The sequence below is a fragment of the Eriocheir sinensis genome, chromosome 53 (assembly GCF_024679095.1).
Source record: "Eriocheir sinensis breed Jianghai 21 chromosome 53, ASM2467909v1, whole genome shotgun sequence".
In the NCBI taxonomy this organism is placed as follows: Eukaryota; Metazoa; Arthropoda; class Malacostraca; order Decapoda; family Varunidae; genus Eriocheir; species Eriocheir sinensis.
Window position 1 is genome coordinate 6,486,521 of NC_066561.1, and position 22,500 is coordinate 6,509,020.

General features: G+C 40.9%; 1 protein-coding gene across 1 annotated transcript in view; it reads right to left on the reverse strand.

The window, feature by feature from the left end:
• Nucleotides 1–22,500, reverse strand: part of LOC126983116 (calcitonin gene-related peptide type 1 receptor-like) — a gene marked incomplete at its 5' end in the record, with an annotated part of 94,035 nt that overhangs the window by 8,762 nt on the left and 62,773 nt on the right. Inside the window, 3 exons of the mRNA XM_050835613.1 lie at nt 5,353–5,436; nt 18,604–18,645; nt 20,178–20,309. Of these exons, the coding sequence (XP_050691570.1) occupies nt 5,353–5,436; nt 18,604–18,645; nt 20,178–20,309 (258 nt within the window). The remainder of the gene's footprint in view (nt 1–5,352; nt 5,437–18,603; nt 18,646–20,177; nt 20,310–22,500) is intronic.

Below are 22,500 nucleotides of genomic sequence, written 5' to 3' on the forward strand. Positions count from 1 at the left end.
CGGCCGGTGCTCTGAAGGTAAACGGGAATGGATTTGAGGTGTGGGCGAGCTAGGAGGAGGAGGAGGAGGAGGAGGAGGACGGAGAGTGCATTAGTGGGCAAAGTGACGCGGATAAAGGGAGAAGAAAGGTAAGGGAAATATGTCATGGGTTAGGATGCTGAGAGAAGGCATGGGGAAAGGGAGAGGAGGAGTGAGTTGTTGATCAGTGTCCCTCTCAGACCCAAGTGAAGAGACAGAAGTTAGACGACAGAGACGCCAACTCGAGGCTGCTGTCCCTGTCCCTGCGTGAGCTTATCTCGGAGAGGAGGAAAGTAAAGAAGAGCAGAAAGGAGACGAGAGAGAAGAAAAAGCCTCTTCCAACTTTTAACTTTACTTTGAAGTGACATTCGCTTTCTTTACTTTTTGTCTTTGTTTTGTTCATGTTTTTTTTCTTTGTCTTCACCCGTGGGAAGTTTAAAAATAACGAATACGGTAACTCTACTTTCTTGTGTGTGTGGTATAAGAGAAGCGACAAAACTGGATACATAGTGAACGTAAATCTTTTAAAAGTTCGTATAAGGAAGAGACACGATCGCTGAAACACCCCTTCACCACCACCACCACCACCACTAACACCGCCACCGCCATCACCTTCACCGCCTCCGCCTCTCTCTCCGTTTTGCATACAGAGACGAAAGCAAAGTGTTTGGGCGGGGAAGAGCTCGTGCTGGGAAAGCGAAGTGAACCGAGAAAATCGAGACTGTTAAAAGCGGCGATCTGGAATGGCTGAGCACGGGAACGGCGGTCTGGAGTTAGTCAAAAAAGGTAGATACAAAAAAGGTTAGAGCGAGGAAAATATAGATGCAGAGATAGAGGTTAAAAAAAAGGAATTGGAGTGAAAATGAAAATAGAAATGAGTGAAAAAAAGGGAAGATATAGAAAAAAATGTTAATATTAGTGAAAAAAAAGGTCGATACAAAAAAAGGTTAGAGTGAGAGAAATGTAGATGCAGAATAGGTAAAAAAAAAAAGGGAATTGGAGTGAAAATGAAAATAGAAATGAGTGAAAAAAAGGGAAGATATAGAAAAAGAATGTTAATAATAGTGAAACAAAAGGTAGATACAAAAAAAAGTTAGATGAGTGAGAAAAACGTAAATGCAGAAGAAGAGGTAAAAAAAAAAAAGGAATTGAATTGAAAATGAAAATAGAAATGAGTGAAAAAAGGGACTATATAGAAAAAAATGTTAATAATAGTGAAAAAAAAGTAGATACAAAGAAAAAGGTTAAAGGGAGAAAAATGTAGATGCAGAAGAGGTATAAAAAAAATGGAATGAAAATTGAAAATAGAAATAATTGAAAAAGGGAAGATATAGAAAAAAAAAGTTAATAACAGTGAAAAAAAGGAAGATACAGAAAAAAATATAACATACGTGAAAAAGGAAGTTGGTGAAAATGGTTATACGGGTTAAAAAAAGGAAAATATTAAGAAAAATGTCATGGATGAAAAGGAAAGATAGGACGCTTTATGACTGAAAAAAAAGATATAGAAAAATGTTGCATGAGTTAAAAAAAAAAGTGAAAAAAAGAAGATATAGAAAAAGGTTACATACGTCATAATAAAGGAAGATAGATAGATAGATAGATAAATGGATAGATAGATAGACAGATAGATAGATAGATGAGTAGATAGATGAATAGAGAAAAAAGGTTACATTCTTCAAAATTAAGGATGATAGATAGATAATTGGATAGATCGATCGATAGATAGATAGATAGGTAGATAGATAGATGAATAGATAGATAAATATATATAGAATGATAAAGAAAATAAAAGATAACTATTCCCAAAAGTCTTATGTAGGTTAAAACAGGATGGACAAAAAGAAAGTCGTGTACCCTCGGTTAATACAGGAAATTAAAGGAAAGGAAGCGACCCCTACTTCCCTGATTAGTCCCTCACGTAACCAGGTGTTCCCGGAGGTGAGCACAGGTGAACAAACCAACCAACAAACAAAGCGAGTCCAAACAATATCTATAAGTGGTTTTCAAGGTATGAGGAAGGAAAAAAGTAATGATGTTTGTACAAGTAATAGGAAATAAAATATGATATGGGCGGAAGTGTTCGATAAGATGCGTTGAAGATAAGTGCTGAAAATTACTACAGATTGCACTTGTTTATTTTTAAGTGAATACGGAAAATAAAAGTTCTACTGACGAAAGATATGAGAAGAAGAGTGTTTGAAGACGTGAGAGAAGAGAAGAGAAGGTTCATTTTGTTGTCTGTTTTTCTGCGAGGAGAATGATTAGATAGGAGACAGGTAGGAGACAAACTGAGGAGGAAGAGGAGAGGGAGGGAGAGAGAGGGAGAGAAGGACAAAGAGAGCGTTGGTAAGCATAGGAAAGAACGGAGAAACACGAATGAAACGAGAATGATTAGGCGGGAGACAGGGAGAAGGAGACAAACTGAGGTGGAAGAGGAGAGGGAGGGAGAGAAGGAGAGAATGACACAGAAAGAGCGTTGGTAAGCATAGGAAAGAAAGGAGAAAAATGAATTAAAAGAGAATGATTAGATGGGAGACAAGGATACACAGAGGAGACAAATTGAGATGGAGGAGAGGAAGGGAGAGAGAGAGGGAGAGGAGCGTTGGTTAGCACAGGAAAGAACGGAAAAACACAAATGAAACGAGAATGATAAGATGGGAAACAGAGAAACACAGAGGTGGAGAGAAACTGAGGAGGAGGAGAGGAAGGGAGAGAGAGAGGGAGAGGAGCGTTGGTTAGCACAGGAAAGTACAGAGAAACACGATTGAAACGAAAGTAAGAATAGAAACATTAAATAAAGTCTCAAACACCTAATTGCCTACTTAAAAACAATGCTGGAATATAAAGTCTAGGAAAAAAAACCTAATTCGAAAAAAGACAAACTATAAACATGAGCACACGTAATAATAATTTGTATATAACGTGAACAATTATATTTTTAAATCATCCTCTTTATTAGTGTACTTACTTGATGTTTTTATTCCAGTTTATTTTCATGCGTTTTAAGAGTTTATATTTTTTTCTCAGCCAACCAATTTAATGACAAGCTCATCTTATTTACATTTAGAAGAGGGAGGAACGCAGAGTGGCTGGGAGAGTGGGAAGAGGAGGAGGAGGATGGGAAGGAAGGGAAGCAGGGAAGGAGGAAAGAGAAGGAGAAAGGAGGAGACAGAGAGAGGCTGGAATAATAGGGGAATGGAAGATGAGAAAATTGAAATAGGGAATGGAAGGCGTGAATTGAAGATGGAGGAAAGGGGAGAAGCGAAATGGGACGCATAGATGGAGGGAGGAAGGAAGGGAGGGAGGAAAGGAGGAGCATAAAGGAAGAGGAAGGGAAGAAGAGGGAAGATTGGAGGGGACCTGGAACGAGAGGGAGAGATAGTGATTGAGGAAGAGGAAGGAAAATGGAGAGAGAGAAGAATGGCCGTGGATGAAAGGAGAGAAGGAAGGAATAGAGGGAGAGAGGGAGGGAGAAAATAAGGAATATGGAGGAGAGAAGGAGGGAGGAAGTGTTTACAATGGAGGGAGAGGGACATGGGTGAAGGGAGAGAGGTGCGTGAGGGGAGGGAGGGAGAGAGAGAGAAGGTGGGGGGGAGGGAGGGAGGAAGGGAACACACCTGCTTAGGGAATCATTTAGTGGCGCTAGTATGTGTTAGTCACCTGAGGGGCCGTGGGAACACACACACACACACACACACACACACACACACACACACACACACACACACACACGCACACATTCCTTTCCTGGGGGGTCTATACTATTAAGAAAACAACACATGTAGGTTTTTGAAGTGCACACATGTAAGTAGTATGATGGGGGTGAAGACAAGAGGTTAAAACATTATTGGAAAAGTTATTAGTGTTGAAATTTACGTTAGTTTGCACATTGATATTATTTTTAGTGGTGTTGAAACCTCTTAATTACCAAACATGAAGAGTTAGATAAATTTATAAGGGAAGAACACCTTATTGTTACTGGTATTATTATTTACTTGATTAGTTAATGAGAAAGAGAAAGAATGGGAAGTGTTTGGAGCAGGAAAAAAAATGAAGATGGGAATATTTTCTTGAAGCAAAATACCTGAAATTATTATACCACCACCACCACCACCACAACCACCACCACCACCGCCACCACCACCGCCACCGCCACCGTTATTAGTCACCTCAAATAACGTTTCTTGATGATTTGTTTGTTTGTTTGTTTATGTGTGTTTGAAGTGTGTTTTTATCTTTTTTTTATTCGTTTACACTATTCATTATTATTATTATTATTATTATTATTATTATTATTATTATTATTATTATTATTATTATTGCTACATTCTACACCTTCTTCTCTTTCCTATTCGTTTATTCTCCATTTATTCATGTTCTCTGTGTTATCTCTTCCCCTCCTCCTCCTCCTCCTCCTCCTCCTCTTCCTTCCAAACTATCGTACCTTCTCTTATTCCCTTTTGTATTCCTCTCCCTTCGTCCTTATCGATTTTCTGTCATCCCTTTTATTTCTTATTTCCCTTCCTTCCTTTCATCCTTCCTCCGTTCCGGGTCTCCTTGTTTCCTCCTGTTTTATATTCATACTTTCGACAACGCAACCTCTCTCTCATATCTTCCTTTCCTCTTTTTTTTTTACCATTTTTCCCTCACCTATTCCATTCTTTTCTTTCTTCATCCTATTCTCTGTTTTACTCTATATCCTCTCTCTTTTTCCTTCTTTCCCCCCTTCCCTCTTTTATCCTTATGTCTACCTTTTCTTATCCTTCTTAACTCTCCATCCTCATCCTCATTCTCCCTTTTTTCTTCTTCCTTACACTCCATAACCTCTTCTTCCTTGTTTCCTTCCCTCTCTTCTATCCACCAATTCTCTTTCTCCTATTCTTCCTATTCCATATTTTCCTGCTTCGTCTTCTTCTATTCTGCCTTTCCTTTGCTTCCTCTCCATCTCTCTGTATACCATTTCTCTTCCTCCTTCGTAATCCTCCATTCTGATTCTCCTCCTCCTCCTCCATTTCCTCCTCCTCTTCCTCCTCCTTTTCTTCTGTTTTCCTCTTTGTTTTCTTTCCTTTCTTATACCTATCCTTTCCCTTCCTCCTCCGTAACACGCTATTCTGATCCTCTGTCTTCATATTCCCTTCCTCCTCCTCCTCCTCCTCCTCCTCTTCCTCGTCCTTTTCTTTTGGTTTCCTCTGTTTTCCTTCCTTACTTCTACCTATCCTTTCCCTTCCTCCTCCGTAACACACTATTCTGATCCTCCTCCTCCTCCTCCTCCTCCTCTGCTGCCGGGTCTGTCTTCCTCGTCGGTCTCTTCTGTACATCTCTTCGTCTTACCGAGAAGGTCATGGCCGCCGTGGAGTTGGGTCCCTCCTTCATGAGCTTGTGTTGGTTCCACTTTTTCTTGAAGATCCCGAGCACCTGAAGTGTGTAGGTTAAGGTGTTATCGGGAAGGTGTGGAAAGGCGAGGCGGCGGCAAGGAAGGAAGATGTCAAGTGGTGAAGGAGTGATCGGTGAGGTAGAGCGTGGGAAGGGAAGGGAAGGGAAACACAGGTAGAAAGGTGTTGAATTAGAAGGAAAACGTGTGAGTCGTATAAGTAGGAGAATTAGTGGAAGATGTGAAGTTTGGCGATCTGTGTTCAAGATATAGACAGGTTGATAGACAGATAGATAGAAGGATAGGCAGACCGAGAAAGATAGAAAAAGAGAAATAAGTAAAAGTTCCGAAAAACAGGTCATATTTTGCATATATACAAATCAGCTTATTAATATAGAAAACAAGGATATATACACACACATAAATATATACACAGTGTCCTTCAGTATTATATTAAACATGAACGTATCTTAAAACGTACACACGCATGCACACGTGAAATATGCACACAAGAAAAAAAAGAGAGGAAAATGTTATGTGAAGACTAAGAGTAATTACAACAACATTTATCTTACTCAAACTTTTTTCACGCCATTAATTTCCCTTTTTTTCTTTTCTGTTTTATCACTCCCGTTGTTTTATAGCGGCAGGAAGGTTAAATACTCTCGCCGTGTGAAAATAATGGTAATGGTCATGATGGTGAATTTGGACTGGAATGCGCCTTGGGATGAACGGTCTGGGCGAGGAACGAGCGGGCAAAACATTGTGTCGTATAACAAGACATATCGCAGCCCAAGAACACATATTTGACAAGGCCTTCGTAGGAGTGGTGGGCATTTCCAGGGGCAGTTTTATGACCCTGGTGGTAGTGTGAGTCTTCTTCTGTACCATGAACCTCAAGGGTAGTGTGAGTCTTCTTCTGTACCATGAACCTGAAGGGTAGTGTGAGTCTTCTTCTGTACCATGAACCTGAAGGGTAGTGTGAGTCTTCTTCTGTACCATGAACCTGAAGGGTAGTGTGAGTCTTCTTCTGTACCATGAACCTGAAGGGTAGTGTGAGTCTTCTTCTGTACCATGAACCTGAAGGGTAGTGTGAGTCTTCTTCTGTACCATGAACCTGAAGGGTAGTGTGAGTCTTCTTCTGTACCATGAACCTGAAGGGTAGTGTGAGTCTTCTTCTGTACCATGAACCTGAAGAAACACCCATTGGAACCCGATTGACCCCCTCTTTGACCTTTAGAAATGGCTGATGTGAGACGTGAGACTGTCTTATAATACCATCCAATGTGTCTCAACCAGCGGTCAAATTATCGCACTCAGCGCATTGCATTTTCCTAGTTTCTGAGCGATAACTCTATCAAAAAACCGCGAAAACCATCACTCTAATAGTTTCAACGATAATTTTAATTTTCTATCGTTGTTTGTGTGGTTACGACGGTCTTGAAGCCTAAAAATGATAAATACAATGTTCAGAGTACGGCAATTTAGCAACGCTGGTCTCAAGCTTCTCTGACCTCAGCACCTCAGCACTTACATATGGTCAGCCCTCGCATCCCTTGAGTCAGGATAAGCGAACTCAGCACCTATAATATGACCACAAAGCCCACATTCGCTACAGCAGCATAAAGTAAACAGAAATTAATAGTTGGTTATATTTTTGTTGATTCTCCAATACTATGGGATCAGAAATGTCACTGATACGTAAAACTAATTAGAAAGAAAGATAATTCATTGGCTCAGTGCTGCAGGGTGTCACTCTTCATGAAGCACTGCAAAATGTGAAGCGTAACCGTCTCGACGCATTTATTTTCACATCAGAGGTAGCTGTTAAATCCCTTATGCAAGAGTTATCCAGCACCTTCATTCTTTCATCCCTTTTGCTGGGAAACTCTGGAACAGCCTTTCTCTGCCTGTATTTCCTCCTGCCTACGACTTTAATTCCTTCAAGCAAATGGGCAATGATATTAGAATGTAGAGCTTCTTACTCTCACTAAGAGCGAACTAAAACGAGTGTGTAGAAAGACTCTCAACATTACTGCTCCCCGGGAAAGTCTTCAATATTACTGCGTTCCGAAAAGAAAAGTGACAGACAGTTCCAGGAGGTCATTCATTAACGGTGGAGAGATGTCCTGATACTCCCCTCCTGACAGCGTTCACGTCACTGGAAAGAGGAATTACAGACGAAAGAAGAACTCGAGTTGTTGTTGCACTGTACTCGTCTGCACCTCACTCTTCGCACCCTCCCGTCAGCTTCAGCACCCCGGGGAGTTCAAGCACCCCAGAATGACACGCTGAATTAGACTCAAAAGGGAGGCCGGACAGAAAACGAGGAATAATGTGTTAATGAAGATATACAAGCAAGCGGTAGTGACACAGCCCTCGCAGTCTCGGTAGATAAGTATGGACAAGTCGAGAGAAAGAAATACGGAGACAGAAAAAGAGATAGAGAGCGAAAGAGCGAGGTCGTGGAGGTACAGAAGCAACATGTATTACCCTCGACCTCACTTGCGGACCGTAGAACTAACATGTAAAAAGAGAGAAAAAGAGATAGAGAGCGAAAGAGCGAGGTCGTGTGGGTATAGAAGCAACATTAGACGCGACCTCACACCTGCGGAACATAAAACGAACATATAAATAGAGAGAGAAAGAGAGATTAAGAAAGAGTGAGGAAGTGTAGATACAGAAGCAACAGATAGGCGACGCGACCTCACACCTGCGGGACATAACGACTAACACGTAAATATAGAAAAAAAGAGATGGAGAGAGAAAGAGTGAGGAAGTGAGAGGAGAGGAGAGAGGTGGTGTAGGTACAGAAGCAACAGGTAGGCAACGCACCCTCACACCTGTGGACGTAAGGACGAACACGTAAAGAGAGGGAGAAAAAAACACAATAAAAGGGAGAACGAGGTCGTGTAGGTACAGAAGCAACAGGTAGGCAACGCACCCTCACACCTGCGGACGTAAGGACGAACACGTAAAGAGAGGAAGAAAAAAACACAATAAAAGGGAGAACGAGGTCATGTAGGTACAGAAGCAACAGGTAGGCAACGCACCCTCACACCTGCGGACGTATGGACGAACACGTAAAAAGAGAAAGGGAGAAAAAACACAATAAAAGGCTGAACAAGGTCGAGTAGGTACGGAGGCAACAGGTAGGCAACGCACCCTCACACCTGCGGACGTATGGACGAACACGTAAAAAGAGAAAGGGAGAAAAAACACAATAAAAAGTAGAACGAGGTCGAGTAGGTACGGAGGCAACAGGTAGGCGCCGCGACCCCACCCCCACGGGACAGGGAACATCCGGGTATACGCATCGCACGGAAGGAAAAGTTGGTCACCAGGAAACAAAACACGAACAAGACGCGACAAACACCTGAATCATTAAGGACACACACACACTCACACCTGGATGGCCACAAATACACCCTGAGAAGTTTACGAACAATTAACCTGAGATAACGAACACACCTGCGATAGACAAACAGACCCTCAGAACAACAGGTAAAAGACACGGAAAGGACAAATGACAGGTACAAATCGAACAGGTAATAGCTAAAAGACACACCTGAAGCACATACGGATATCAGCATCAAAGACAATGAAAAATAGGACTCATATGAACAGGAAATAGCCAGGAAAAGGACGATTAAGTTAGAGGCACCAAAATACCTGAAGCCTTTACGGATATCAGCACCAAAGAGAGTAAGAAATAGAACTTATAAGAACAGGAAGTTGCCAAGAGAAGGAGAATTAAGTCATAGGCACCAAATAGTTACAATATGACAAAGGGAAATGACATATAAAAGGAAGCCCACACAGAAATATAACTAGAACTCATATGAAAAGGACAGTGAAGTTATAGGGACCAAATAGTTACAAAATGAAGAAAAGGAAAAATGGAAGAAAAATAGTTACAAAATTACATAAAATAGAAGCCCAGTAGTTACAAAATGACATATAAAAGGAATCACACACAGAAATAAAACTAGAACTCATATGAAAAGGACAGTGAAGTTATAGGGACCAAATAGTTACAAGATGAAGAAAAGGAAAAAAAAGAAGAAAAATAGTTACAAAATTACATAAAATAGAAGCCCAGTAGTTACAAAATGACTAAGAATAAGGAAGCCCACACAAAAATAGAACTAGAACTCATATGAAAAGAAAGATGAAGAAAAGGAAAAAAAAGAAGAAAAATAATTACAAAATTACATAAAATAGAAGCCCAGTAGTTACAAAGAAGACAAAAAAGGAAGCCCAATAATTACAAAATGACAAAAAAAAAATAGTTATAAAAAATGAAGCCCCTACAACTCCCCACCCAAATTTAAGTCAGGTAAGCTTCCCAAAATTAAGCTTCAGCCCCTCTAAGCTTCATCATAATTACAGGTGAGCGGCATTGTACCTGAGCCATGTTATTGTTATTGTTGTCTTGTTGTTGTTGTTGTTGTTGCTAGCTGAGCCTCATTTGTGTCTTACCCTAATGTGTGTCAAGGGGTCATTAGTGTATGGGGGGAGGAGAGGGGGGAGTGTGTGTGTGTGTGTGTGTGTGTGTGTGTGTGTGTGTGTGTGTATTAATTATTATGGTTGTAAGTGCATTAAGTGAAAGTATTTTGCTAATCTGTCTAAATTGGTGTATGTCTCCTTTCTCTCTCTCTCTCTCTCTCTCTCTCTCTCTCTCTCTCTCTCTCTCTCTCTCTCCATTTTTCAATCCTCACACACACACACACACACACACACACACACACACACACACACACACACACACACACACACACACACACATAGACCCCCTTCTCCTCCTCCCCACACACATAATGAGTTCCAACAAGGCAGAGAGTTAGGCGCCCACGCACATTTCCTCCGAGTTGTCTTAAACGGAACAGGAAGCCAAACGTTTAGCATTTAGCGAGGGAGAAGAAAGACCAGGGAAGGGGAAGGAGAGGAGGGGAGGAAGAGAGGAAGACAGAACCCTAATTGTATGAGCAGGAGGAGGAGGAGGAGGAGGAGGAGGAGGAAAGGGAAAGGGATGAGAGACAGAGGAAAGCAAATGTCCCGTGAAATAAGCAATGTGAGAGGCTGTTCGTGTGTGTGTGTGTGTGTGTGTGTGTGTGTGTGTGTGTGTGTGTGTGTGTGTGTGTGTGTGTGTGTGTGTGTGTGTGTGTGTGTGTGTGTGTGTATGTGGTTAGATGTCAACGAAGCCAAGAAAGCTGTGTGTAGTTGCTGTTGTTGTTGTTGTTGTTAGTAGGTGTAGGAAAGAAAGGATGAAGAGGAGGAGGAGGAGGAACAAGGATAAAAATGTGAAGAGAAAAATGAAGAAAGTAAAAATGGAAAGAGAAAACTTGAATAAAAATAATATACTAGAGAAAGAAACCAAAATGAAAGAGAAAGAAGGGAGGAAACGAAGAGCAAGAACAAGGAAGACGATGAAGCAAAATAGCCGAAGGAGGAGGAGGAGGAGGAAGAGGAGGAAGAAAAAGAGAGCGAAGAGGAAAAGTTTGTGGAAGAACAGAGTTTGATGAAGGAGAACAAAGGGGAAAAAGAAGAAAGAAAAAGAAAAAGAAGAAGAAGAAGAAAAAGAAGAAGGAGGAGGCGTCAGAGGAGGAAAAAGAAGAAGTCAAAGAGGAAAATTAAAGAGATGAAGGAGAGCAAAAGGGAAGAGAGGAAGAAGAAAGAGTAGGAGAAAGAAGAAGAGGTAGGAGGCGTAGGAGGAGGAGGAAGAAGAAGAGGTCGAAGAGGAAAAGTTTGAGGGACAACAGAGTGAGGAGGAGGAGGACAAAGGGAGAGGAAAAGGGCGAGGTGAAGAGGGGACTGAAAACCGTCATTGGCAGTTCGAAGTTTTGCGTTGGCAGCTAAAGGGAGAAAGGAGGAGGAGGAGGAGGAGGAAGAGGAGGAGGAAGAAGGAGAAGAAGAAGAAGAAGAAGAAGAAGAAGAAGAAGAAGAAGAAGAAGAAGAAGAAGAAGAAGAAGAGGAGGAGGAGGAATAGGGCGGAAACCGTGTCTATTCAGTTCGGATCCATGTAAACAAGAGGAGGAGGAGGAGGAGGAGGAGGAGGAGGAGGAGGAACAGAACATGAAGAGAGGAAATAGGAGGAGGAGGAACAGATTGAGGAAAAGGAGGAACAGACACAAAACGAAGATAACGAGGAAAAGAAAAAAAAAAGATATTGAGAAACCAGAAAACTAGGAAGAGGAATAAATATATAAATACAAACGAAGAAAAAGTGGAAAAAAAATGAGTAAGAAAACAAAACAAAACAAAACAAAGACAAGAAGAGTGAATGGGAGGTTTCGGCCCAAGGACAAAACAAAAACACTTCCCCTAATCACCTCGGCCCCTGTGAGTGTGTGTCTGTCTGTCTCTGGCCTGGACCACCCCCCACCGAATCCGAGCCTTCCCCGAGAGTGCCAACTGGTATCGAACCCTGGGCCCGGAGAAGACAGTGACTGGTGTGTACAGGGCCAGGGGAGGGGGATAGGGGAGGAGAGTGCCATCACGCGTCACCACCATCGTCACCACCTTCACCACCATCACCACCCGATCCACTACCACCACTTCCACTGCCAGAACCAGTCGTGGGGGTCATCATGAACAGGGAGGTGCCAGGTAGCGCCAGGGACATCCCCTTCATACCTAATTGCTTTAACACCTGGGGAAGGAAAGGAAATCGTAGGGGAATATTTACTTATACAATATTCTCGTTTTTTTTCCTATTTTTTTTCATTATATTGGCGAACATGAGTGAGGTTTTTTATGACAAGTTTTATTCATGTTTTTTTTTATATAGATGCGAGCCTATTTATGTGATTATATGAGTATTCGCCTGGGGAAGGAAAGGAAATCGTAGGGGAATATTAACTTTTACAATATTCTCGTTTTTTCCCTATTTTTTTCATTATATTGGCGAACATGAGTGAGTTTTTATTTATTGCTGTGAGTCTATTGATGTGATTATATGAGTATCAGTTACGGATAAGCGAAAATAAAACCAAGATTAACTTATATTTTTACTTAATTAGTGGTAGCGTCGACCTAATTATGTACAAGATATATTTTTTCTGTTGATTTCCTGCAATTAGTTTTTTTTCTCCCTCTCCTTCCATGACCTTTCCCAACTCCATGATCGTCTGTGCGTCTGTCTGTCTGTATGGGTGTATGAGTGTACGTGTGTGTGTGTGTGTGTGTGTGTGTGTGTGTGTGTGTGTGTGTGTGTGTGTGGTGTTTATCAATTAGTTTGCCTGTCTGTCTACCTGTCTGTCCGTCTGTTTGTCTGTCTGTCTGTATGGGTGTATGAATGTACCTGTATGTGTGTGTGTGTGTGTGTGTGTGTGTGTGTGTGTGTGTGTGTGTGTGTGTGTGTGTGGTGTTTATCAATTAGTTTGCCTGTCTGTCTACCTGTCTGTCCGTCTGTTTGTCTGTCTGTCTGTCTGTCCATCAATCAGCCTTTCCATTTCTGATTTCCTTCGGGTCTCTTCTAATCCTTTCAAGTCGTTCTCTTCGTCGGTCACAGAGTCTTTGGAACTGAAGGTTAATTTCACTTCTCATTAAGGTTCGTCTTCGCTAATCTCTCTTTCCATCACTCTCTTTTTCCTTCTTTCCTCCTTCATTTATCGGCCTTTTTCGAACTTTCCCATTTTACTTCATTTTTCTTTTTTCTTTTAGTATTTCCTCCTTTTCGTCTTCTAACTTATTTTCTTTTTCACATTCAATCTTAATTATTATTCTCTCTCTCTCTCTCTCTCTCTCTCTCTCTCTCTCTCTCTCTCTCTCTCTCACTCACTTTCTCCATGCAAATCCTTTTCCATTTTTTTTGTGTCTTTTGTCTTGTTCTTTTTCTTTTTCTCTTTTGATCTCTTTCTCAATTCTTCTTTCTTCAGTGTTTTTCTCTTCTTCTTTTATATCTTTCTTCCTTTCTTTCTTCCTTTCTTCTTCAATATTATTCTCTCTCTCTCTCTCTCTCTCTCTCTCTCTCTCTCTCTCTCTCTCTCTCTCTCTCTCTCACTGTCTCCATGCAAATCCTTTTCCATTTATTTTGTGTCTTTTATGTCTAGTTCATTTTCTTTTTCTCTTTTAACCTCTTTCTTTATTTTTCTCTCTTCAGTGTTCTTCTTTATCACTTTCTCCTTGTACATCTTTCTCCTTTTTTGGTTTCCTTTTAAATGTCTCTGTGTCTTGATATCCGCTTTCATTCATCTTCTAACTTCTTTTTCTTCATTCATTTAGTCTTCGATATTTCTCTCTCTCTCCCACACCCACATAGTCTTTCAATTTTTATTTCACTCACTCATTTTCTTTCTCCTTTCTTCCTTTTATGTTTTTGTTTATTTTCACGTGTCTGTCTAGTTTTCCTCTTTCTTTTGTATTTTAACTTACTTTCATCCATTCATTTTTCTTTCTTCAATATTATTCTCTCTCACAAACATACTTTCTCTCTTTCATTTTCTCTTTCACTCACTCATTCTCTCCTTCATTTCCTTTTTATTGTTTATTTTCTTGTGTCTGTGTCTATATTTCCTCTTTTCTTTATGTTCTAACCTTTCTTTCTTCCATTCATTTTCTTTTTTCTTATCATTCTTCTCTCACTTTCTCTTTCTTTACCCTACCCTCTCTCTTTCTCTCTCTCTCATAATTTCCCCTAATACATCTTTTCCTTTTTTTATGTGTGTGTCTCTGGGCTATCTCTTATGTATTCTAAATTCTTTTCCTTCATTCATTCGGTCTTCAACATTTCTCCGTCTCACACACACACATACATTATCTCTGTTATTTTCTCCCACTCTCTCTTCTACTCTCTCTCGCACCAGCAACACTAAGATCAGCAAAGTCTCACAAAGCGCCAATCTTATAATCTCACTCTTTCTCCTCTCTTTCTTATTCTCTTTCTCGCACAAGCACATTCTTTCTTTCACTTTCTCTTTCACACTCTCACTCTCGCACCACACACAGCACCGAGATCGGCAGAGTCTCACAAAGCGCCGATCATATATTTTCAGGTAACAAGCTTTCCTGGCGCTTTTAATTAACGTGCGACGCCGTTCCGCGCTCATTAGAAACTTCTTTTGGCGCGTATTTGTGTGAGAGGAGGAGAGAAGAGGAGGAGGAAGGGGGAAAAGAGTGTGTAGACGAGTGGAGGGAAGAGAAGATGGGATAAGAGGAGAGGAGAGGAGAAGAGAAGAGGGGGAGGAAGGAGAAGAGAGTGGGTTGACGAGTGGAGGGAAGAGAAGATGGGGTAAGAGGAGAGGAGAGAAGAAAGAAGAGGAGAAGAGAGGGAAAGAAATGAGAGAGAAGAGGAGAGGGAAATGAAAAGAGAGAAGACGATAGACAAGTGAATGAAGGAAAAGGCAAGGAAACGGAAGAAGAGAGAAGAGGAGAGGAGAAGAAGAGAAAAGAGGAAAAAGTTTAGACGAAGAAAGAGAAGAAAATTAATGATAACCAAAGAGAAAAGAGAGGAAGAAAAAATAAGAAAAGGGAAAATTAGAGAAGAGAAGAGAAGAAGAAAAGAGCAGAGTATGAAAGAGAAGAGAAATAAAAAAAAAGAGAATGTAAAAAAAGGAAAATAGGGTCTAACAACTATCTACGTGTGTGTGTGTGTGTGTGTGTGTGTGTGTGTGTGTGTGTGTGTGTGTGTGTGTGTGTGTGTGTGTGTGTGTGTTAGATGTGTATACTGTCATCATTCACACTCTATCCCTATCACGTTCTTACTCTCATTTCTCTGTTCTTATGTTCTTTCCTCCCTTTGTTCTTGTGGTCTAATAACTATCTATCAGTGTGTATTTGACGTCTATTCTGTTATTCACTTTTATTATCCTTGTCACACGCTTTCATTATCATGTTCTTACTCTCATTTCTCTGTTGTTATGTTATTTCCTCTTTATGTTATTGTGGTCTAATACCTGTCTACAAGTGTGTATTTGACGTGTATATTCCCTTATTCACACACTTTCCATTATCCTTATCATATGTTTTCTTTATAATGTGTCTACTTTCATTTCTGTGTTCCAATGTTCTTTGCTTCCTATCTTCTTCTGGTCTAATTATCTGCGACTGTTTATTCGATATTCATTCTGTTACTCACACGTTTTCCTTATGTTTATCACACGTTTTCTTTATTATGTGTCTACTTTCATTTCTGTGTTCCAATGTTCTTTGCTTCCTATCTTCTTGTGGTCTAGTTATTTGCGACTGTGTATTCGATATTCATTCTGTTATTCACGCGTTTTCCATTATCCTTATCACATGCTTCCTTTATTACGTGTGTACTTTCATTTCTTTGTTTCTATGTTCTTTGCTTCCTATCTTCTTGTGGTCTCGTTATCTGCTGATGTTTTCGATATTCATTCTGTTATTCACGCGTTTTCATTATCACTTTTCACTTTCCCTTCCTCTCCGATAATTACAGGACGAACATAAACATACCGAAACCCACTAATTTGCCGCGCCGTCCCTCCCCAATTAATTATGTATGACGGGCCTTAAGCTGGTTTCAATCGCTAATGTTTTACCAATAATGTCGCCTTGATTGGAGATGCGTTGCAGGATACACACATTCGCCTTTAACACACATGCCTCAAACAGGGGAAAATCTAGCGCTGGAAATATGTTAGACTTGCATTTTTAACGTGTGGTGTTTTTCTAAACGTATACTTACCAAAATCATAACCTGGTGACGAGAGAGAAAAACATATAGTCACCGTTCATTATAAGTTAGTCCATAAGCCCCGCCCCCTTTGCCATAACTAAGCTGATTGGTTGGGTGAAATTAGCTTGGAGTTAAGGGTCAGTATTAGTTTGAATGTACGGCGAGGGAAGGGACGGCGATTCTGGATCAACTTGGCGTATGGTGTTTTTATATTGATTTCAGAACGAGAAACTGGCAAGTACGAATCAGTATGAAAGGACATCAAAGTGAACAAGAAACAAATGTCAAAAGACAACACATTACTATAGTCGAGAAACAAACCAGGAGAAACTCAAATTCGATAAACTATTCATCGTCCCAATCGAAACTTACACCGGAGTCTAAGTTAATATTCACTTCGATAATTTTAAGAAACCAAAGGAAAGAACCAAAGAAAAGTACAGGAGATACCACCAAAAAACATCAAGAGTCGAAAAATAACGTAAACTAAACTAAACCTAATTCGAGAAACTGTCCAGCATCTCAATTGAAATTAAACACCAAAAACGAGTCACCATGCATAGGGAAACTTCAGAAAAAACAAAGGAAAAGAAAATTGAGAAAAGGCACAACAGAAACCATAAGAAAACACATCAGGAGAAACTAGAAACCCAAATGAAAGAAGTGTTCAGCATCTCGACCAAAATTGACACCAGAAACAAGTTATCATACATGCTCAAACTTTAAGAAACCAGAGGAAAGAAGATAAGAGAAAAATACAACACATCTCCTAAGAAAACACGCCGATAGAAACTAGAAACACAATTCGAGAACTGTTCAGCCTCCCAATCAAACCAACACCAAAAAATAGTCACGGAAACTTCAATAAACCAGAGGGAAAGCACAAAAATCACAAGAAAGATCGCCATCAAAATCACTTCGCGAGTCAGAGAGCAATCCCGGTGAAAACAATGACCAACACATTCGAGAAACGATTTATTCTCACAGTGGAAATTCGCAGGAGTCGAGAGCAGGGCTGTGGAGGAAAACTTGGCTATTAGTGAGAGCAAACAGCCGGACGCGAGCCGGGCAAACAGAGAACGCAATCAACAGGTGAGGGAGGAAAGCTTACCTGTGCCGAGGGGAGAGAGGTGAGACGCAGGTGTTAGTGAACGAGAGAAAGAGAGATAGATATACAGAAAGATAAAGAGAGAGGGAAAGAGGGAAAGCCGTGGTTGATTTTCTTCCCCTAGGGCCGAGTGTACCAGAAAGAGAAACGAAATCCATAAACTCTCCGAATCGACTCCTATTCCTTTTTATTTGTTTTTCCTTGCAATATATAATCAATTGTCCTCTCCACCGTCAGGCTAGTGTTTTAAACCACTACTACTGGTACCATGTAATCCTGTACGGCCTGTTGCATGGTTGGAGTGTCGGCGACTATGCCTTCTCCCACAATCGCCTGTCCAGTGAGGGGTTGACCAGACACCCAACTGGTCGAAATATAAGACCTCCTAAGGGGCGGATGAGCTTGATAGCCAACCTAGTTCTGGAGTGTGGATTCGGACTCACAGCCACAGCCGTGCACCCGGTCTTCCAGGGGATCCCCACTCTCCCTTCCCTGATGGTGACGATTCAGGTCCTTCGCTCAGTTCCTTGATCTTGTGCTTTGCCGCATCCCCCTTACCCTCTTTTTCCTTCTCCCTCATCGCTTTCACTTTAATTATCTCTTTCTCTGCGTCTCAGGTGTTTGGCGGCCGCTGAACAGGCAACGTATAGTGTCCGCTCTCCTCCCTCTCTACCTGTTCCGTCTATTATAATAAAGTTAATCCACCAGCACACCCAGTCTAAGGCTCTCAAAGGCCATCCGCATGATAAAACAACTACACAAAACATGAGTTCTTCAAAGATTATTATTCGAAGCGCCGGAGGCAAAAAAAGAAGTAGATCGAGACCGCAAAATACAAAAGAAGAATTAGATGAAGAACAATAACAAGAAGAACATGACCTGCTAATTCCCCTCACTCTAAAAAAATCCTTCGAGATCATGAATCCTGACAAACGACACCAAGAAAATGATAAAAAGAAAATTCCAATACAGAGACGAGTTTTTTTTTCGGTCTTTTTTCCATTTCTTTCAAATTGTGTAGCGCAATGAGACTATGAGAAAAAAACTGAGACGTCCTTTTTGTCTGTTTTCTTATTCCCACAAAGCTGTCCAGCGCAAAGACTATACCATAAAGCAACAGAAATTCATAATCTTAAAACGTAGAAATTCAAAACAGAGAAAGAAAAAATCACAACGCATGAGATTCTTTTTTCTTTCCTTTTCTCTCTTTCAAAACTGGACGACAGCAGCGGCGGCGATTCAGACAAGTCCCGCCTCGCGAGTGCCGGAGTAAAGAAAACGGAGTGAGCGCGATGATAGGCGAAGGGCATGCATGTGACAGTCTGACGGATGGGCGCGAATTGGTGAGTTGTGAAGCCGAGGATGATTGGATGGCGGTGATGGATGAGTGTTAACCTGAGCTGTTCACCCCTCCTCCTCCTCCCCCTCTTCCTCCTCCTCCTCCTCCTGTTGTCACTTTACCTCTCCGTTGAAGAAACAGAAGAGCAGCGACACGAGCAGACCCTGTGAGAAAGAAAACGGGAAAGAGGTTTTATTTACTGGTTTTCCGTTTTCTTTGATATGTTCTTTTTATGAAAAACTGAAGTATTTTTTTATAATGTTCTTATGATAAACTGTAAGAATGTTTTGAAAAGCGGCTTAAGTGAGAGAAATGGTTATATTTATGTGTGGGGAGAGAGAGAGAGAGAGAGAGAGAGAGAGAGAGAGAGAGAGAGAGAGAGAGAGAGAGAGAGAGAGTATAAAAAATGCTTTCTGAGGTTCATTTCAAAGACTAAGAGACATTCATAAGCTCAGACTCAAAGAAAGAAAAATGAAGAATGACATGAGAGACTTAGGAAGAAAAAAACAGTAATGGAGAGAAAAAAAAATGACAATGAGAAAAAGATGAAAGACATATATTTCTCTTTCTGCTAAACTTTACTTTTTTAAATATAACCTCATCATTCTTTTTTTTATATCTATATATTCTTTGATTAAAATAAGTGAAACCAAAGAAAAAAGAAATTAGATAAAATGTCGTAGGAATGAATCGGAAATGAAGGGAAAAGAAAAGAAAGGAAGGGAAAAAAGAAGAAAGGAAAGGAGAGGAGGGGAAATGGAAGGAGAGGAAGGGAAGAGAAAAGAAAGGAAAGGGAGAGAAAGAAAAGGAAAAGAAGGGAGAAGAAAGATAGGAAAAAAAGAAAGGAAAGGAAGGAAAGGAAAGGAAAGAAAGGAAGTAGAAGAAAATAAAGAACGTAACATATAATTTGATAAACGATGAAGTGAAAAATAATAAAAAAAAGTAAATATTTGAATCAAGGAAGGACGTACGTAAAAGTTGAATTGATGAAACGTCCTACAGAAAAAAAAGAGAAAAAAAGAGAAATAAAAATGAAGAATAAAAAGGATATGTCAGAAGCCCAGTAGTGAGTGTACCTGCGGAGGAGAACTAATGAGACGGAGCAGAGAGAGAAAAAGAAGTAAAAAAAAATGAGAGAGAAGAAGAAAAGTAAAAAAAAAAAACCGTACCATGAATGCGCAGAAACCCATTAAATTGGAAGGGAAAAAATATTTCGGTATTTATTATAGAAAAGAATAGAATATAGAAAATGAAGGAAAGGAACAGAGCGAAAGGAAACGAAAGGAAAGGAAGGGAAAGGAAATTAAAGGAAAGGAAGGGAAAGAAAAGGGAAGGAAAGAAGAAACGAAAAGAGAGGAAGGGAAACGAAAGACGATGAAGGGAAAGGAAAGGAAAGAAAGGGAAAGGAAAGGAGATGAAAGAAAAGGAAAGAGAGAGAAAAGGAAAGGATGGGAGAAAAAAGAAAATGAAAGAAGAAAGGAAATGAAAGGAAACGAATGGAAAAGAAAAGAACGGAGAGAAAAGGAAAGGATTTGAAGGGAAGGGAAAGGAAAATAAAAGAAAAGAAAACAAGCCCCTATCGAACACCAGATGTGAAAATCAATCCATCGTCTCCCCTAAAAAAAAAAAAAAAAAAAAAAATCATCCCCTCACGAACACCTGTACACCTGGTCAAAAAACTCATCACTCCACTCACCTGAAAAGAGACAGCCAGGGCGGAGATGATCAGGTAGACGCCCATGCCCGGGGAGCCTTCGGGGGGGCGGAAGGGCAGCAGGATGTAGTGTAGGCCGAGCAGGGGGATGAGGATGAGCGTGGCGCGGACAGCCTGTAACGAGGGGGGATGTGAGGCAGGCTGTGAGGCAGGGTATGAAGGGGTTGAAAAGGGGATAAAAAGGGTTGAGAGTATGATGGGTTGAGTAGGGTAGATAAGTAGGGTGAGAGGCAGGGTGTGAAGGGGTTGAAAAGGGTGATTAAGAGGGATAAAACATATAATTTAGGGTGTAATGGGTTGAAACAGGGTAATGAGACAGGGTTTGAAGTGTGAGGGTAATTACTTAAGGGTGTGGAAAAGGTGAGGTAGAGTGTGAAGGGTTGAACAGAATTATTGAAGGGGGGATGAGAAGGGTGACTGAGAATGTGAAGGGTTGAATTGGGTGTTAAGGGAGGATATGAAAGGGATGAGGGTGATTGACTAAGGGTGATAGAAAGGGTGATGGGAAAGGTGAGGGAGGGAATAGGTAAGCATATGTGTGGCAGGAGGGAGGGACGAGTGTGAAAGGGAGGGATAGAAAGATGAAAAAAAGAAAGAAGGAGAGAGAGAGAGAGAGAGATAGAGAGAGAGAGAGAGATAAAGAAAGTGTAAGAGAATGAAAAATATAGATATATAGATAGATAGATGGATAGATATATGCGTAGAAAAAAAAGGAAAAAAAGAGAAAGATGTGAGAGAAAGTAAGGTGAGAGAGAGGTGTTGAGGGCTTAAAAAGTGTGACTGAAGAGGGTGGAAAAGGTGAAAAGGTGAAAGGTGAAATAACAAAGGGAAGGTGACGTGTTGAGGGCTTTACAAGTGTTACTGAAGAGGATTACATGGGTTTAAAACTGTGTGATTAATGGGAAAAAAACAAGACAAGAGAGAGAACAGTGAGACAGGTAACAGACAGGTGAGGAAGACAGGTAGTAGAGGGATTGGAAAGAGGAGAGCTGTGTGGCAGGTAATTAGAAAGCATGTACAGGTATTCGTGGTGGATGGGGAAGGTGGGAGATAAGTGAGGCGTGGGAGGCATTTAAATGGAGATTGAAAATAGTGTAGGAAGATGAAAGAGCAGGTGGGAAGTTTGTACAAGGGATGTGGGAAGCCAATCATTGGTCATTATTGGATGAAAAAGACACAGGTAGGACTAATGGATGGAAGGTAATAACATAATTGGTGTAAAGGCTAGCTTGAAGGTTTGTGTAAGGGATGTGGGAAGGGAATCATTAGGTTATTATTGAATGGGAAAGACACAGGAAGGTATAAAGGAGGTAAGGTTAGATAGGTGGATATGAAAGACTGGCAAATATGTGTTGAAGGAATATAAGGAGAGGTTGATAATAGCGTTGGTGAAAGGAAAACTAAGAGGAGATGTGAGGGAGAGAAATATAAAGGAGAGAAAAAAAGAAACAGGGAGGTATAATGAATGTAGAGTAAGATAGGCGGATGAAAAACCGTCAGGGAGGTGTGTGAAAGGAAGGAGGTGTAGGAGAAAAGTAGAAGAGAGAGAAGGTAACAAGTGGAGGAAAGACTGCCACGGAGGAAAGATGGAAGGAGTATAGGAAAGAGGAGATTATGGTGTAGGCGAAAGGGAAAAATAGGAGGTGTGTAGGAGAGAAGTGGAAAGAATAGAGGTAATACAGGTAAGTGGAAAAACAAGGTGGAGGTGGAGGAGAGAAGTGGGAAGGAGAGAGAGGGAGAACGGAGGTAATGTAGGCAAGAGGAGAGCAATATACTCCGAGGCTGGGAGGTAAGAGGCATGGAGGACGGAGGAAAGAGATGGAGAGAAAAATTGGGTGAGGCTGAAGTGAGGGAGGGAGGGAAGGAGAGGTGAGCATGGAAGGGGAATGAAAATGAGGCTGGGAAGGGCTCGAGGGAAGGAAGGAGAGAGGAAGGGAGGGAGGGAGATGGAAGTAGCAAGTAAAGGGAGGAAAGAAGGAAGAGAGAGAGAGAGAGAGTGAGAGGAGGAAAGACGAAGGAGTGTAAAGAGGGAAACGAAGGGAGGAATGGAGGAATATGGAGAGATATAAAGAAGGGGAAAGAGAAAAATAAAGAGAAAGAGTGGTAGAGAGGAAGGGAAGTATTGTTAGCTAATGAAAAATATAGATAGATAGACATATAGATAGATTGATAGATAGATAGATGGGTAGGAAAAAATGAAAATACAGAAAGGTGTGAGAGAAAGTAAGGTGAGAGAGAGAAAACATGAGCTATGGAGGTGGTGGAGGAGACTGAGAGGAGGGAGAGGAGAGAGAAAGAGAGAGTG